General features: G+C 36.6%; 1 protein-coding gene across 4 annotated transcripts in view; it reads left to right on the forward strand.

Moving 5' to 3' along the window:
• LOC149802881 (tuberin-like) overlaps positions 1-18,359 on the forward strand; it is a 194,860-nt gene that overhangs the window by 147,312 nt on the left and 29,189 nt on the right. For all 4 annotated transcript variants that reach the window (XM_089952331.1, XM_089952334.1, XM_089952333.1 and 1 more), the window contains exons 29-33: positions 2,392-2,465; positions 2,723-3,691; positions 5,325-5,411; positions 6,891-7,077; positions 14,010-14,149. In XM_089952331.1, the coding sequence (XP_089808457.1) occupies positions 2,392-2,465; positions 2,723-3,691; positions 5,325-5,411; positions 6,891-7,077; positions 14,010-14,149 (1,457 nt within the window). The remainder of the gene's footprint in view (positions 1-2,391; positions 2,466-2,722; positions 3,692-5,324; positions 5,412-6,890; positions 7,078-14,009; positions 14,150-18,359) is intronic.

Genomic DNA, 18,359 nt, shown 5'->3' on the forward strand with positions numbered 1-18,359 from the left:
CCCCATCTGTTTAAAGCATGAATCACATATAAGAATACTTCATCAACATTATTTAATGGAGGAGGGGAGCTGGCAGTACCCTTAAAATTTTCATCTCAAAATATTCAGGATATATCTGTTGGTGATGAAATGCAAGCATTTTGTTTATTATAGTGTTCTAGAAAGATTCATTAAAATTGATTACATGTTTTATACAGTAAGCCCCGCTGTAACTAAATGCTGGAATGCACATCCATGTTTAGATTAACAAATTTAATGCCTGGTACATGGTTTTCAGTAAGAACAATAATATGAACAACAACATGGAAAAGAACACTGAACGCCATTACGCCAGATCACGATGTCCAAATGGCTATTTTTAGAAACTGATATCACTGCATGTGACATTTCACAAAGGTAAAAAGTACAAGCGCCATTACATCAAGTTGAGAGATAGCAACAAGCCATTGAGTTGCATAGGGTTTGGAACTGAAGTTTGTGCAACTGTACTAGTGGTAAATGAAGTTTACGCATGCATGTGTACTTTATAAACTTTGCAGTTGAACATAATGTTTATCGTTGCTTCATCGAACTTTCAGTTATGTTTTCCAGCATTACAATAGCAGTTATTGATATTTTGTTACATCTTACTAAAAACTGGTCAATCTTGTGGAAAAAAATCAACCGTCTTACTGAGACGGACTCTGCATGGTTGGCAGGTCTGTGACTGTATTCATTATAATATGCCATCATGTTATTTGATTGTAAAACCAGTGCCTAGAGCTCAAAAAATGGGATAGTCAGATGCCAGGGCACCTCTAAAACTGGATTAGGCCCCTACTGTAGTCTAAGCAAGCTGCCTGTCTGGCTTCTGCAAAATAGTTTTTACCTAATTAACCAGAAAGAAATCTTTGAGTGGGCCAACAAAATGTTTTAGAAAATAACACCACTAAAATCCCTTCTAAAACTTCCCCACAGAATATTGAGTTTCAGCACTGGTATTCCTCACAATAAATGCCCATCTCATTTGAAGAAATGAAGAATCTAGTGCGCCTGTGTTTTATATTAAAACTTTTGAGAAATGCATTTAGTAGAGATTGGTTATCTTGAAATAAAGGTCATTTGTGCTGAAAAGTGAACGATTCTTTCAGAGAAAAGCAATTTATTAACAATTATTCCCAACACATTTATAAAATAACATTTATAATTAAACTCCACCACTTTTTCTCTCTTCTTACTGTGTAGGTTCATCCATTTTCTTGATTTTTTAGAGGTAACTCTGTAACTTGTGCTTTTACTAATGTTGTGGGTGATGTTTTTGGAACCCATTGTGCATGAGTTATTTAGGGAGAGGTCTATTGGAATTTTATTTTAGTTTGCAGTTAGTTTATATTAATTTTGGTAATGGAAGACACAAACTAGGATCTGTTCATTTGGTCAATGTTTAGGACCAGCCTTCTACTGTCCCACTAGCTACTAAGACAAAATACTTCCTTAACTATCTGTCCCACTAGTTACTAAGACACATTACTGCCTTAACTATCTGTCCCACTAGCTACTAAGACACCTTACTGCCTTAACTATCTGGAAAATATCTGTGTTCATGTTGTTTTTATTTATTAATTAATTCTATGACTGGTGAGAAGTTACCGATCTTGATGGATAGTAGATAATGGTAGATTTAAACATGGCGGACACTTTTGCTTCATGTGTGAAGTGATGATTTTCATTATGCTGATATTTTCTTCTAAACTAAAAAAAGTCAGATGAAAATAGGCAGATAATGTCAGATTTCATTCAAGTATGTACAAGTAAAGTGTAATCACACTGTGAATTAAGCGATAAACTAATAGTGTATATGTGGGTTTGGTGAATGAAGGATAACCAAATAGTGTATGTTTATGTTTGGTGAATTAAGTAATAAACTAACAGTGTATGTGTAGGTTTGGTGAATGAAGGATAACCAGATAGTGTATGTTTATGTTTGGTGAATTAAGGGATAAACTAGCAGTGTATGTGTGGGTTTGATGCATTAAGGGATGACCTAAATGATGTGTGTGTGGATTTGGTTATTTATGTGTTTCATTTGTTTGGTTTCAGATACAGACTGAAATATTTTTTTATGCTTTCAAATAGAAAAATAATTGTTTGTTTGTTTTCAGATACATACTGAAATATATGCTATGCTTTTGAAAGAAAAAAAACTTATTTTTTTACCAACTGTACGTGTAGAAAATAGGGTAAGTAAAACACAAAACATTTGCACCAGTCTATACATTTTTAAGAGATTTTGGATTGCTTGTGCCCTTAAATATATAACAATGTACATTTTTCATAAAGATAAATACTTCATTAGCAACTTTCTGTAAACTGAGAATTATGTAATGCTAATTTTAAATTTTTGTTTTCCAGATTCACAGAATGGAGATGAAGGCAGGCATGGAAATGATTTTCCAGTGTCAATGTATTTTGATGAGGGGAAACAGGTACTGTCATGAATCATAGTGTTTCAGATTTGAAATGAACATCTGTTCTAGATTACCCATATTACTCCTGCTTAATAATGGAATCAGGGAACAAATTAAATTGATTTTAAAAAGCTATTTTTAGTGATGATCGTGTTAGAATCAAACCTAGAACCGTTTAATCATGAATACAACAATGCCAAACAGTAGGCCATGTTGCCTCAATTTCTCAAAATACACTAAAAAATCAATTAGAGTTCCAATTTTCTCTTTTTCAGGCATCCCAGGCTCTGTCCATTTCATCCAAAGATGATTTAGGCATATCCCCAGGATCCTTGCGTCGAAGTAACTCATCCCCATCTCTCATTAGTGGCAGTTCTGACACCATCTCTCCTAGAGATAGTGTGTCGGAGCCATTCATACAGTTTGGCATCGGGCTCACAGCCAGTAAAGTGGAGAAACCAGAGGTCAAAATGAGCATAGAACATAAAGAACCAGACTCTCTTCAAAGAGATACCACAAATGAAAGTAGTTTTTTGTGTTCAGATTTTGTTGCAGAAAAGCAGAAGATGACAGAGGGTCCAAAAGCTGTTGAATCCTTGCCATCTTTGATTAAAGGACATAATGAAGTACAGCAAAGTCTGAAGCAGGTGTATGACACTGATTGCGCTGTTAAAGGACTTAAAACAAATGAGAAAATAGATTTGGACACACAGACCAAAAATGTTCAAAGACAGTCAGATGAAAGAAAGAAACTGATACTGCCAGTTAACGAGATACATGAAACAGGTGTTCAACCTTTGGATCAGATATTTTCATCATTATCTAGTCACACTAACACAGACAGTGGCAGTGTTTCAGAGAGGAAGGTGACTTCACAGTCAGCCCGCATTGATATTACTAGGCCCACTGTAACACCTGCAGTGGTGGATGCACCACCATCAGAGTTTCATAGTATGCTTTCCAAACAACTGAGCCCCTCTCCAGCTAGTTCAGAAGCATCATCAAATCCCGATGAGGTATCAGAGCTCCCCAATGTACGAAAGCTTCGAGGCCACACTGTATCTGTGGTCAGCGCCTTGGACACACAGCATCGTGGAACATTACATGATAAAGGAAATGTTGATAGCAGCATTAAGGAACCCACAAAACTTGGTTTAAACCCAAGTTTTGTCTTTCTTCAGCTTTATCACAGTGGAATTCTACAGACAGGAAATGAGACACCTATTCTTCTGCCACACAATGAGGTAAAGAAAAAGGCAGAATCCTCTTTCTCTTTCACTTCATTAAATTTAACAGATGTTGAAAATCTAGTTTGATACATCATTATGGGTTGTGCTGAAATTAGTCCATGATGATTTTGGGTTTGAAATATATGCAGACACATGCATATCGTATATACTTGCATATAAACCCATTCACATATAAGCCAACCACCCCACCCCCCCAAACTGAATAGGTATAATTACTAAAAAGTATGACAAGTGTATAAGCTGACACACAAGTCTGAAACAACATCACAAGATGCACAAGTTCTAAATGCATTTATTTAGACAAACTTATATTAGCAAAAATTACATATACCTCTCTTGGCATTGGCATGTATGATTACTACATAGAAATTGTATAAACTTCTTTGAAAAGTCATGAAATTTATTTAATTTTCTGTTTTCTTATTGTTTCTACCTAATTTAGATTTGTGTATAACTTGATCAGACATTGACAAGAATTGATCATTTGCAGGTTGCTGTAACACTACCTTTTGACTCAATTATTATTTGATTGTGCATTATTCCATTTGACTTTTTATAACACTGCACCAGTAATTACATTTTTATTTTGCCTTGAAATTGTAAATACCCAACTCATTAAAATGTGATCCCAGTATGACAACAACAAGCAACAGTAGGGTTTGATTCCACACTCGCAATTAGGCCATTTACATAATGGTGCCACCTCATGTAACATGTTTGGGAATAAACAAGGATGAAAATGATGCTTAGGACGATTTGCACTCTGTAAGTACTGTACATTATAGTATAGCCTGGTAAATTCAAACTGGACCATGAATTATAAAATCTTTATTTAAATTTATTTAATCTTGTGTTGGAGAAATCAGAAAATATGCACATGTAAAATAATAGCAAAAGCAATCATAGTAGTTTATATATTTTCGTGTCCCAAGATTTTCGGCCATTATGGTAATCAACAAAAAATCTTAAAAATGTTCAAGTTTAGACCATAGCCCATGGATAAGCCAAGCACCCTTCTTCCAGGTCTTTATTTTTTCCTAAATTATTTGGCTATATGTGAGTGTATACAGTACATACATGCATGCATGCATAAATACATACATACGTATGTACGTACATACATACATACATACATACATATATATATACATACATAAAAGTTGTATATCTGTAGAAGACTTGGCAGATAGTTGTCTTATCAGTTGTTGTTATTAGCTTAAAAATTTAACATAGTTAAAAGTAATAGAAAAAATTCATGTGAAAGTGTCAGTATTATTCAGTATATTTGATGTTGCATAACACAGCTATTTTTGACACATTGTGTAAAATTTTTTTTTGTGTTACACAGCTAGTGTATAAACTCACAAGCCTAGTCAAACTGCAAAGAACAATGATCATGATCTGCCATAGCATAATGTGCCTGCTAATTAGGATCTGTGATGTTTGTTCTACTGATTACTTCTAAGAAACTGCATAGGCCCATATCTGCCTACACATAATCTACTGACAGATCTGGGTCTGTGCAGTTTGCATTTGGACTTGTCTTATGAGTGAGTATATATGGTACTTTTGACACAGTTTTCATTGCTGAATTTGTTTGCTGCCTAAGTTGTGTCTTCCGTTACAGATGACTGAGAGAAGCATCAAGATGCTGGACCATATTTACCCGTATGAAACACACAAGATTGGAGTTATTTATGTTGGCCCTGGACAAGTAATCCATTTTATTTCATTCTTTTAATTATTCAAAATCAAGCATATTCATCAACTGTTTAACTGATTATTTTGGCATGGTTGAATATAGAAATTATCATGATTTGCAAAGTTCGACCATTGGATCTAATAGAAAAAAAGATATGTTACCCATAGGCACTGCATGCAGGTTCAGATTCTTTCTTTCATGTTCTTGCAAGTGTTTGAAGACTAAAACCAGTGTGCAGTAACACTTATACAGCGTACAATAACACTGAAAGCAGTACACAATAACAGTCTTGCATCCCCGTTGTCCCAGTATGCTGTCCTATATGCCAGATAAGGTGACTAATGAAGACAGGAGCTGCAATGACACATTGGTGTGCACGACAGACTCATGACTGGAAGGATGCAGGTTAGAGTCCTACTGTCGGGTCAGCCCCAGTTTATTGCAGTGGTGTAAGGCATATACTGCAATTGCCTCAGCACAATATAAACTACTTATTTTGGTGTGCTATAAAGCACTAAACCAAAACAAACACATATTAGATAATCAAGCACCATATAAAATAATTGTTTTGGTGTGCTGTTAAGCACTAAACAAAATCAAATACATATTAGATAATCAAGCACCATATAAAATAATTTTAAAAGAAAACCCCATTGCAGATTAAGTTTAAACACAATGTGGATACTTAGAGTTGATCTAGATTATAAAGTTAGAGGCCATCAGTACTGACTTGACTAGACATACAGTTAGAGGCCATCAGTACTGACATGACTAGACGTACAGTTAGAGACCATCAGTACTGACATGACTAGACATACAGAGAAGCCATCAGTACTGACATGACTAGACAAACATTTAGAGGCCATCAGTACTGGCATGACTAGACATACAGTTAGAGGCCATCATTACTGACATGACTAGACAGACAGTTAGAGGCCATCAGTAGTGACATGACTAGACAAACAGTTAGAGGCCATCAGTACTGACATGACTAGACATGCAATTAGAGGCCATCAGTACTGACATGACTAGACATACAGAGAGGCCATCAGTACTTACATGACTAGACATACATTTAGAGGCCATCAGACTGGCATGACTAGACATACAATTAGAGGCCATCATTACTGACATGACTAGACAGACAGTTAGAGGCCATCAGTAGTGACATGACTAGACAAACAGTTAGAGGCCATCAGTACTGACATGACTAGACATGCAATTAGAGGCCATCAGTACTGACACGACTAAACATACAGTTAGAGGCCATCAGTACTGACATGACTAGACATACAATTTTACCAGGATTTATTTGTTTCTTTCTTAACATGGCTCTAAACAAGCCTACATTCAACACATGTTTTCAGTTAAGTGGAATCCCTGTTATTTCTTATTATCTCTATATGATCTTTTTTGAAGAAACAACTTCTTTTATGCTTTAATTTTTGCATGTAACTAAATAAGGTGTGATTTTTTTATTTATTTATGTAGACAAAGAATGAGAAAGATATCTTGTCCAATCAATTTGGGAGTGAAAGATATGCCCGTTTTGTGCAGAGTCTGGGTCAGCTAATTCGTCTGAAGGACTGTGATCCCAACCAGCAGTACATTGGTGGTCTGGACACAAAAGGCAGTGATGGTCTATATACCTATGGCTGGAGAGATGAATCTGTTCAGTGTAAGTTAGAACTGCTTAGGGTTTTTCACCCATGCCGAGTCTTGTCATCTACCATATGTAATTGATTTTAAACAGAGTCCAACTGCAATCAATGAAGATCCAGATCTGCCAAGGCATAATGGCCCTAAAGATCAGGATCTGTGTTATTTATTCTTATGATTGCTCTTAACAAAGTGTACAGATCCAGATCTGCTGGCACATTATGTGATGGCAGATCAGGGTCTGTGCAGTTTGCAGTTGTACTCATCATCTAAGCTAGTACAGATGGTAAATGGTACTGTCAGTTCTACGACATTAAAGGCCTGCAATTATAATTTGAAATCTTTGTTGCTAATATTAGCAGATACTAAAACATACTATGGTACATGTTATGTTTCTTGCAGTCCTAATACACTTGGATTTCAGAAGACAGCCTCTACATCACAACAAAGGTGCAAAACGTTGTCTGCTTACCTAGGTGGATGTCAGACAGGAGTGATCTTCCTTTGGATACAGGGATTGGTGCCTAATTGTATCTATGCTTTAGTTAACATTTTGCCCATGCTGGAAGCATGCTTCTCTTGGTGACCTCACAAAACTGATTTGTTGTGCCTTTTGACTATTTGAGTGATTCTGAGGAGTTTCTTAACACATGGAGATGCATATGGTTTGTTTTCATAGACATCACAATTGTGTACACAAATACCCACAGTGCAGTGTGTGAGCACCTTGCACTGCCATTTTGATTCCCAAACAAACCATTATCAACATCAGTCATCATTAATATTCAGAATAAAAATCTAATTTTCTGATTTAATTGTTAATAAGGCTTTTTACTTTATCAAAATGATACATACATTATACTTGAAATTAAGTGCCATTATAACACAAATGACAAAATAAAGTTGGAAGTTCCCTGCATTATACTGAAAGACGGAATCGTGAAGTTGAACCACAATTATACATATTGCTATCAAATATAAATGTAGTTATTTTTGACAAACAGACAATGTTGCAATTTTAAAAAAAAAAATATTTTGTATGAAATCCCAGAGATTTTCATCTTGGAAGTCTATTTCGTGACAGTGATCTTCGGGATACAATATCAGTTATGAAATTAAAATTTCATACCATGTGGGGTTCTTCCTCCACCATTAATACTGGCCGCCATGTATAGCCTATCGTGTGCTGAAAAATGGCGTTAAACCCCACAACAACAACATCATACCATGTGTATTATACCAGAACATTTATAAACTAAAACTTTTTGCAAAGACAAGTGTTTGTGCCAAAGACAGCTGACAAACTAGTTTTAGTTAGTATGGTTGAATATTGTATTTGTGGTAGAGATGATGGCAGAGGATGATATTGAATAAAAGCAAGAACTTTTCAAAGACATTTCATCTTCAGTGTATTAAAATGAAATGTGCCTAATAGAACATGACTTTGTGTTGAATGTCAGTGTCGAATGTCAAAACCAAGTATTCTTAAAATACTTTTTCAAATTTGAAATTATATATTAAAGATTGGCTTTTTAACTTGAACGATAACCAAGTGATTGATTTCAGCTCATCAGTCTATTGATGGATCTATTTGATAATGAAAGAATAACAAAGATGGTTGAAATTTCATTGTTGTATTTGAAGAAAGAAAGGGGAAAAGTCACACATTCAGTCTCATTCGGTTGACAAGCCCAACAGAATGTGATGTATTAGGATATCATTATGCACAAAATGAAATGTGCTGTGATAATTATGTGGGAAGAACAATGCTGTTAGGTGCCGGTTTGCTTGGCTAGGGAATCAAAATGGCAGATATGGAAGTGCACACATTTTGTGGCATCAGGTGATAACAATGGACTCCAGCTGTATTGTTTTTTAGTTTCTTGCTTTATTTTGCCATAAAAAGAATTAACACTTCAATTGTCTGAGTTCATGTTACAGTATACATTTAAGAGCCAATTTTTTTGCCTGTCCGAAGGTCTGTAGTACTTCAGGTCATTTCTGTACTTGACCTGGAATTCTTTCAAGTGTTGTCAGCTGTCACATGCAGTAAGGTTGTTCGTATAATTATTTTGGTCATTTGTGTTTGTCATTAGTGTTCTCTTTACAGTAGGTTCATGTGATGCCTAACTGGTTTCACCTGTATATGCTGTTGATTAGCTATCTGTAATTACATGTACCTGCACAAATGGCAGGACAAAGTACATGGTGTGCAAGCATTTTAACTGACAAGTGATGACCAGGTTACCTGTCTCATATGTATGGGATGCAGTATAGGTCATACTTGTGAACTATGCACATGGTCAGAATATGTATGGGCAAGTGTCTTGGCCAAACAAATTAATAGGGCAAGGAAGTAAGCAAGGAAATGCACCAGCAAAGATGCAGACTTAATCAGTATCAGTACTGACACCACCTCAGTTAACAGCTTTCTGTTAGCTAAGACCTTGAAAGCTTACCAGTCCATAAGAAAATTAAGCAACCCCATCATCACCTCCATTACCAGATCTGGTCTTCCCAGCAACAGGCCATTACTAGCATTCAGCATCAGTTCTGACTTTGACTTCTTTTATTTTCAGCACCAGCATCAAAGAATAAATGGCCTTTATCCAGTAGTGGCTTTCCAGCAGTGTCACATATTGAAACTGGGTAGCTCCAGTACCAGTCCCAGCTGCATCACATACTGACACTGGACAGCTCCATTACCAGTCCCAGCTGTATCACATACTGACACTAAGCAGCTCCAGTACCAGTCCCAGCTGTATCGCATACTGACACTGGGCAGCTCCAGTACCAGTCCCAGCTGTATCACATACTAACACTGGGCAGCTCCAGTACCAGTCCCAGCTGTATCGCATACTGACACTGAGCAGATCCAGTACCAGTCCCAGCTGTATCACAACCCAGCACCATCTACAGCACTGCTTCAGTCTCAGATGCTCAGTATCATTCCCTCACTCAGTGAACTAATGGAAATAACTCTCACACCTTAGTTGAACCCCATCTTGTTCATCATCCCTCTCAGCTGGCTTCACCAGTTTCATCACAGATATTACAGGAGACCATCCATGTTACCCCTTTCTTCTGTATTTCAGGCTGTGTGCTTACAAGTAACATCTTCCTTACTCAGTCTGACAGTTTTGTAGACTGACACTAGACAGCTTTAGTATGAGTCTCACTTCCATCATGATGCCAGTCTAATTCTCAGTTCATTTTGCCAGCTTTGACACAAACATCACAGGAAGCATTTCTATAACTATGTTCTTCTGTGTTTGATGAATCCATCAATATATTGGCTAATAAAGTCCAACCAACATTCAAACAACTGCCACAGTCTTGCTGAATTGCTAATTTATGTCATTATGTAGAGTGGCAGCTTTCACACCCAAATGTCAACAGACCTTTCTTCTTGCAATGATGACTTCCCATTAAATTTTAACAAGGCTTATTTCTCGGCTGAGGTCCCAGTGATCAGCTGAGATGTTGCAGACCTGGTAATGTCAAATACACAGCAGTTTTTATCTTGGCATAAAACAACTGTTCTGAAATGTCGTTGCAGTCGGATCCATGCTTGACTTGGTACTGATGGCTGTATTTCAGTAATCTGAACACAGACTATCCTCATCCATTGATAACCCTGCTGGTCATGCTTGCAAGTCAGTTTCACAGGTGTCTCATGTTCACTGCCCTTCTTTGCCAACAACGCCAGCTTTGTCACAAAGATCACAGGAGGCACTCATATCACCAGGTTCTTCTGTGTTTGTATTCATTGTCAACAAGGACAATCTAGTATCAACCTGTACCAGCATTATACCAACTTTGGTATGCAGTTCAAAATGCATGTGAACAGGATCTGTCTTCCTCAGGAACAAGCCTTCAGTATCTTTTTGACAGTGTCTACTATTATCTCAAAGAATCACAGCCCCATATTCCATCATCTTGGGTAACCTCTTTTGAGACCATTGCAGATGATTCTCTTGTCACAGTTGCAACAGAAGATTTGCCCACTGAATCGAGCTATCCCAGTTCAGGATACATGAAGCCTCATCTCTGAATATGAAAGAACATCATCTGGCTTACAGTGGTTATTCTCTTATTAGATTTAGCCTCCATGAATCACCGTCTGTACAGATGCCATGTTGGCAGGCTAGGGTTACCACCACCAGCCCTCATTTCAGAAATTCAACAGGGCATGGCTCTTACAGGAGTACTCATTAGACATCAGTCACTTGAAAATGAAGGCATAGTGATTGCATTTAAAATGTGGCAGGAGACACTGTCTAAAAAGTGTATTCTAATTCTATCCAACAACTTCACAACAGAAGGCATTGGGAATCAAATCCCCAGACCTTGCCCTCCTGGTTGGCATTTTCTCAAGCGAAATCGTTATCAACAAATCCACATCTAAGTTTGCCTTCTCTAAGTCAGACTTGATGTCCTACCAGACTCACTGTCCTGATGGTATCAATTAATTCAAACTGATGTTCATCCATCTGTATTCAAATAAATCAGCACCTGTTTAGGTTGACCATGTTTGGATCTGTTTAAGACAAGGTGGTATAAAAAGCTACCCATTTTTGTCAATCCAAACCAAGATGCAAAAGCCTGCAAGGGAAGTGATTTTCCCATGAAATGGAATGGCCTGGATGCATATGCCTTTTTCCATCCCCTTTGATCCAGAAAGTCTTTCATAATGTGAGGAAATTAGAGTGCTTTCAGAAAGTGAGGGAATCAGAGTGCTTCCTGGTCCTGATTTCCACCTTCAAATGGGAAAAATCAAGGATAAATGATTTATGAAGCTTAGCAATGGAAATTCCCAGGAATTTGTTTCTTTCGTCACCTGCTGAAGCAACTGCAAATGCAGATATGTCATCCAAACCCAGAATTGTTGAACCTGCATGCCTGGCTGAAATCAAAGAAGCCATGGGAAAACAGTTCTCAGAACAAGTGGTGGACAGAATTGCTTGGGCAAGGAGACCCACAACTAGAAAGTATATGAAGGGAAGTGTAGAGCATTCTTCAAGTTTGCTGCAAGATGAAACACATCACTGTTAAAAAGCATTAGTATCACAAATAGTTAACTTTCACCTGGCTTTTTGACAAGACAAAGTCAACCCCCATTCCAAAGGCTACCATTCCATAATCTCATATATGCTTCATCATTATAGAAGTTAGGATATAGTCCAAAACAAAGACTTCTCAGACCTTCTGGTGAACTTTGATATTTATTAAGTGGTGGACAGAATTGCTTCGGCAACAAGACCCACAACTTTTGAAAGCATATGAAGGGAAGTGTTGAGTGTTCTTCCAGTGTGCTGCAACATAATCTCATATATCTTTCATCATTCTGGAAGTTAGGATATAGTCCTAAACAAAGACCTCTCTGACTTTCTGACAAGCTTTGATTTTCATTAAGTGAAGGTTTTACCCCAACATCCAAAATGGAATCTGCCATGGGTTCAGAACTTGTGTCTGGAATGTCCTTAACTTACCTCTCCTTCAAAGCCAGCTTTATGATCATTCTAGTTACAGCAAGCAGAAGCCTTGAGAGACTTGCCTTGTTGGTCAATCCGAACTGTTTTGAGTTTTGTCATGATGGTTTGATTTCTCTGATGACAGTTCCTGCTTTACTTACTAAAAAAGGCTGCTGCTTATGGAGAGTCAGTCTTTTGTTGTGAAACATCTTTCCTGAATGTACTCTTCATCACATAGTCATCTGTAATGTTCCACAAGGGCTCAAGCATTAACTAAAGTATGGATTGGATTGGGTGCCAGTCCTTCTATCCAAGGGGAGATCATTCTTATCTGACTTCCACCTAGGTGGGAAGACAAAGTTTGGCACTAATGTTGCTAAACATGAGCTTGAAAGCACTGGATTTGTAGGATAATGGATGTTCTTTTTATGTATTATAATCAAGTGAGTATTATCGAAGAAACATTTTACTAACAAATTATCACCTTTTCTTTCTAATGCTGAACCATCAGCATAAAGATTATATGAGCAAATTTTATGTTACATTTTTTTAAAGTCATATATTGGTAAGATAAATGTATAAAAATGTATAAGAAACTGTATCCCATGAAACGTTTGTTTTAAAATATGGTAAATTCTAGAGTAGCCATATTGTCCCTTTTATAGCATGTCAAACGATGTAGACAAGATAAGATATCCCTACTGTTCACTTGATTGCTTGGTGGGGGTAACCTCTCAGTTCATCCATCTGTTTCTCTTGTTATCTCCCCTCCTTCAGTTTTAGAGATATATTCACAAAACCTCATTCAGTACTTCTACCAAGACATGACACATTCTGTTTTCCACTTCTTGCCCTTGGCTCCCAGTTAGGAAGTCATTGGTCAAAAAGTGCAATTATGGCAATGATATGTTGATTGAAATTTGGTATTTGGAACTACAAGCACAGACACAATTTTTTCAGACTTTAAAGATGGATTCAGATATTCCTTGGTCTACCTTTAGCTACAGGGAATTATAGTCCCAATGTCATAACATGAAAACTACTGAGATTCCTACCCTAGAACCAAACTGACACACTAATTGGACAGAATTTTTTTTATTTAGATGTGCAACTAACAGTAGCCACTGGGTTCATCCCAAGCTCTGACCACAGACTGAGCCCTTGGATCCTAACCAGGAAACCATTGACATGCCCACCACCACCACCACCAATATATACACTTGTTGGCCATGAAACATCAAATTAAGAAGTGCAAATTACATAGTCTGTTATATATATATATATCCCTAATTACAATGGCCTTCGTTATAACATGAAGTTGAAAACAGATTACACAATACAATCATATAACCTGTGCTCATCTGAAGTCATTCATGCAATGTGTGATCAATTTTCAAGATTCCTAACTTCACAAATTTTTTACAAAAAAAATAAAAAATAGAAAGTTCAGTAAAAAATATGTAAATTAATCTTGCAGTGATATTCCACATAGCAACCCTGATGCCTAACAGGGACTCAGATCCTAATTGCAATGCCAAGAAACTTCATATTGGAAATGACTTTGTCACAATTGTCTACAATGACAGCCGAGAGGACTACAAAATAGGTATAATCAAGGTGAGATATTGATAGTCTGTCAGTTTTACCTGTTTAGAAAACAGAATCAATGCCTGCTAAAACAAATGTGGCACTAATGATAACTTATTTTATATTCTTCACAATGGTTAAACATTTTTAATCAAAATGTTTTTGAGATATGCTATATTACATATGCTTGAGTAATATTTTTATTTTATTTTCTAAAGTCAGATGACATTCATGTATTAGAAATTTCGTGGTTAAATAAAGAAAAGTTGAATTTTTTTTATCACCAGCTGTCAGCCTTTGGCTTACATTTGGAGGAGTATTTACAATCAGTCAGGTTCACTATCATGGCATCCCAACTTGCCCATCCATCAAACACAACCTCCCAATCATACAAAACATTTTTGATTATTTGATATAATTACTCTTGCAAACATATCTGAGCCCTTTGCTCCACTGGGATCAAATTTGAATACAATTTAGTCACTGTTTGTGCCTATATAGAATTGAATTGGTAATAATAGTGCTGTATTTCAAAGGCTAAATCAGCTCTTCTTTTTCTTTCCTTCAACTAGGTCTATTTAAGTCTTGAAATCAACATACATTATCTTCACTCAGTTGATGTAAAAGAACCTGTCAGAGTCACTGAAAAGACCAGATGCTTTCAGTTTAAATCATTTGTAGCATCTCTTTGTATAATCTGTTTCAGAAACAACCTATTGTTGTTGTTGCTATTACTATTATTATTATTATTATTATTATTATAAATTCATTCCATTTAGAGTTAACCACTTGATAATAAGGACAGTTTATATACAGTTCCAACTTATTTGAGTTAGAAATACACAAAGAAGCATACATCATGTCCTAATCAATGTTAGTTAAATAGCCACAGCTAATACATACAAATCTTCTGGAATTGTATGCCCTCACTGCTTGATTTGGTCATGTCCATTGATCCATCCTTCATGTATACATGTATCACATTTTTTCTGAAAATGCTAATTGTGGAAATTAACATGTCCATAATTTTGTCTATCACAGACTAGACGTGGTGGTCATGATGGATGTCTGCATAGCTGCTCATAGTGAATGGATAAGTTATATTGCACCAGTTGGAAAGTCTTGGCAGTATAATTATATTATAGTTGTCATCCACTGTGTAGCTTGTCATCTTAACTACAGTAGACTGTGCAGAATGCTCCCTTTAAGTTGTACACAGCTGCATTTAATATTCAAAGGCTTGCTCACTGGAACACGTGAATATACTGAATTTTGGCATGTATAAGATGAACGTATGTGTAAATTACACCCCCCTTTTTTCAACCCAGAATGATGTGGGGAAAAAAGTTGTATCCTACCACACCCATGTGATTTAATACATTTTCAAATCTTGATAATTTTCCTGTGCTTGAATAGTGCAGCAATGGTTGGCTGTTTTGGATACTGGATTGATTATCATTTGTTACACATCATTGGACACCACTCCGGTGGCCTAGTGGTTAGAGCATCCACCTCATATGCAGGAGGTCGTGGGTTCAATCCCAGGCCGAGTCATACCAAAGACTAACAAAAATGGTACTAACAGCTGCCTTGCTTGGTGCTCAGCATTAAGAGGTTAGTGTTAGGACTGGTCGGACTGGTGTCAGGATAATGTGACGGGGTGGGACATCATGCTACATGTCTGCGGCATGATGCCCCAGTGCTAGATATCACTATAAACTGTCACACTGGAGACATTGTAGCGATATGACTGAAAAATTGTTAAAGCTACGTTAAAAATCCAAATCACACACACACACACACATCATTGGAATTGTTTACAGTAAATCATTACTAGACTGTTGGTCTGTTTTTTTCCTGTTACTATGCTGCATCAATCATGACCAATAATTTTTTTTAAATGATTTTAAAAATAGGAAAACAGGCAAAATTGAAAGTATGTCATTCCAATTTTATGGTTTGCCCCTAGAAAGACCATTTTAGGGTTTACCTTGTTGATGGAGTTAAGTCCTTCAAATTCTTCTTTATCGTTGTCACTCTCAAAAAGTCATTGTGTGGCCTGATCTGTTATTAGTCTCTACTCCCTGACTAAAGATTCTCCTACACTGAACTCATTCCCAGTGGCTCAATTAACCCATTACCTCATGCAAGCACCTTGTGATGACTCTACACCATTCTCATGGAAATGCCTTTTGATGCCGGCTGTAAACATCAGCCATTTTTAGCAGGTTTTCATAGCGCCACCTTCTGGGAAAAAACCCTATTAGATACTACATTCATTAGTGTGAACGACAATTATGTCAAATCATGTGGTCGCTGTTTATGCTCTGGTCAAAATCTGCTATTTAAAATAACTGGGTCGTATTCTCCACTCTCCAAAATGGAGGTTGCCGATTTCGTTCAGTACTTAATCAAGTTTTTATGATTAGAATCACAACTATGAAAAGCATCAATAATTTAGGTATTGATGTAGGCAGCAATTAGTTTTTATAAATTATCAAATTCAGATGATTTAGTGATATAGACGCAGACAAAGAACTTGTAAATTTGGAGTATGAGAAATGGCAACTAAGGTTGGTCACTCAGCTTCACTCACTTGATGGTAAACGAGTTCTCTCAAGATTTTAAAGCACATAAATTCTTCCATGAAAAATAATTATACAGCTATAACGATCGGATTTTACTCTTAAATCTTTCCATACATAATATATGTGTACCAAAAATGTAAAATGGTTAAAATTACTGTTAAACATAAAATAGACTACACTTGTTAACAGTTAACAGGCAGGACTATGTGTATGGAGTCGAAAAGGTAACAGGTGTTCTATTTATAGCGCACTGCACTGGGTAACTTTGCTACATGTATATTGAAGGGCTAAAAAGCCATGCACTCTGTGAGGTAAAGGGTTAACGTGCTTCTGCATAGGTAATGATGGTTACCTTGACTTTTGCAGTGTATGAATTTCTTACATGGCCTATGTTGTCTTTGTCTGACTATATTTATTCAGATTCAAGATCTAACTCAGATGCCATGTGAATGTTTGGGTTCAGTATTTATACCTATTTTTTTAACTATCATGGCACCACTAAAAAAGCTTAAAGCTTAAGAATCAGGCTTAATTTGCAAAAGTATTTTACAGTTTCATAGATGGAAGAACCAAGCTTAATTTGCGAAAGTATTTTACAATTTCATAGATGAACTTATTATTTTCATAGGCAGTATGTGTCAGTATTACCATAACAGACAAACTATAGTCACAAAAAGATATCCAAAATTCCTTTTTCACAAACTAATATCTTTTTAAATTTTTAACATCTGGTTTTATGACAAGAAATAATTTCCTTCAGAAGTTATTGTTTCTTCTGAAAAATCAATGCAAAAAATAAAACTGAAGTGCAACACCTTTCCATTGCTATTAGGCACTGTGAGTACATTTACTTCCTTCACAGTAAGAATGTTACTCCTTGGCTGAGGGGCCACCGAGTGGCCGAGTGGTCTAAAGCGCTCTCCGTCATGGATCACTGCCATCTCACCTCTGTCTGCATGGGTTTGAGTCTAGGATTCGACCAGTGTGGGTATGTGAGAAAGCTTGCCAGTAGCTTCTCCTGGGTCGGTGGTTCTTCCCAGGGTTTTCCCAGGTTTTTCCTCCATCATTAATACTGGCCGCCATACATAGCCTATCGTGTGCTGAAAAATGGCGTTAAACCCAACAACAACAACAACAACAACTCCTTGGCTGGTAAGTGACACTAAAGTCACAGAATAAAAATGAAAAATGTAACCTTTTTCATGAAAGTCATTTTGTGGCTGACACAAATGACCACTGATAGAACACAGCCTTCAAGATTGTTGATGAATTCAGAATGCCATTATATATCTTATACCTAATCATGCATGTACACAACAAACACTGTTCATTTGTACTTACTATTGTTCGTAATTATTAGTTTTAAAGTTTATCTTCAGTTTCAAAAGCTGTTATTGCTACATGTGTCTCTGACATCTATTCAAGTTGATAAATTTAATTAAGCTGTTTACATGATATAAATTTGTTTCACATCTTATCTAAGGGATGAATGCAGTAAATGATAACTTTGCTGTTATAGTGTTTAATGCTATTTATCAGCACACAATAGGCTATACATTGTTACCAGTTTTGATGGTGGAGGAAGAACCAAATGATAACCATCATCCATGAACATCTTGTGCATTTGTAAAACAATGGGCCTTTCATTTTTA

Source organism: Sinohyriopsis cumingii, chromosome 3 (genome assembly GCF_028554795.1).
Source record: "Sinohyriopsis cumingii isolate HCF-2022 chromosome 3, ASM2855479v2, whole genome shotgun sequence".
Taxonomy (NCBI): Eukaryota; Metazoa; Mollusca; class Bivalvia; order Unionida; family Unionidae; genus Sinohyriopsis; species Sinohyriopsis cumingii.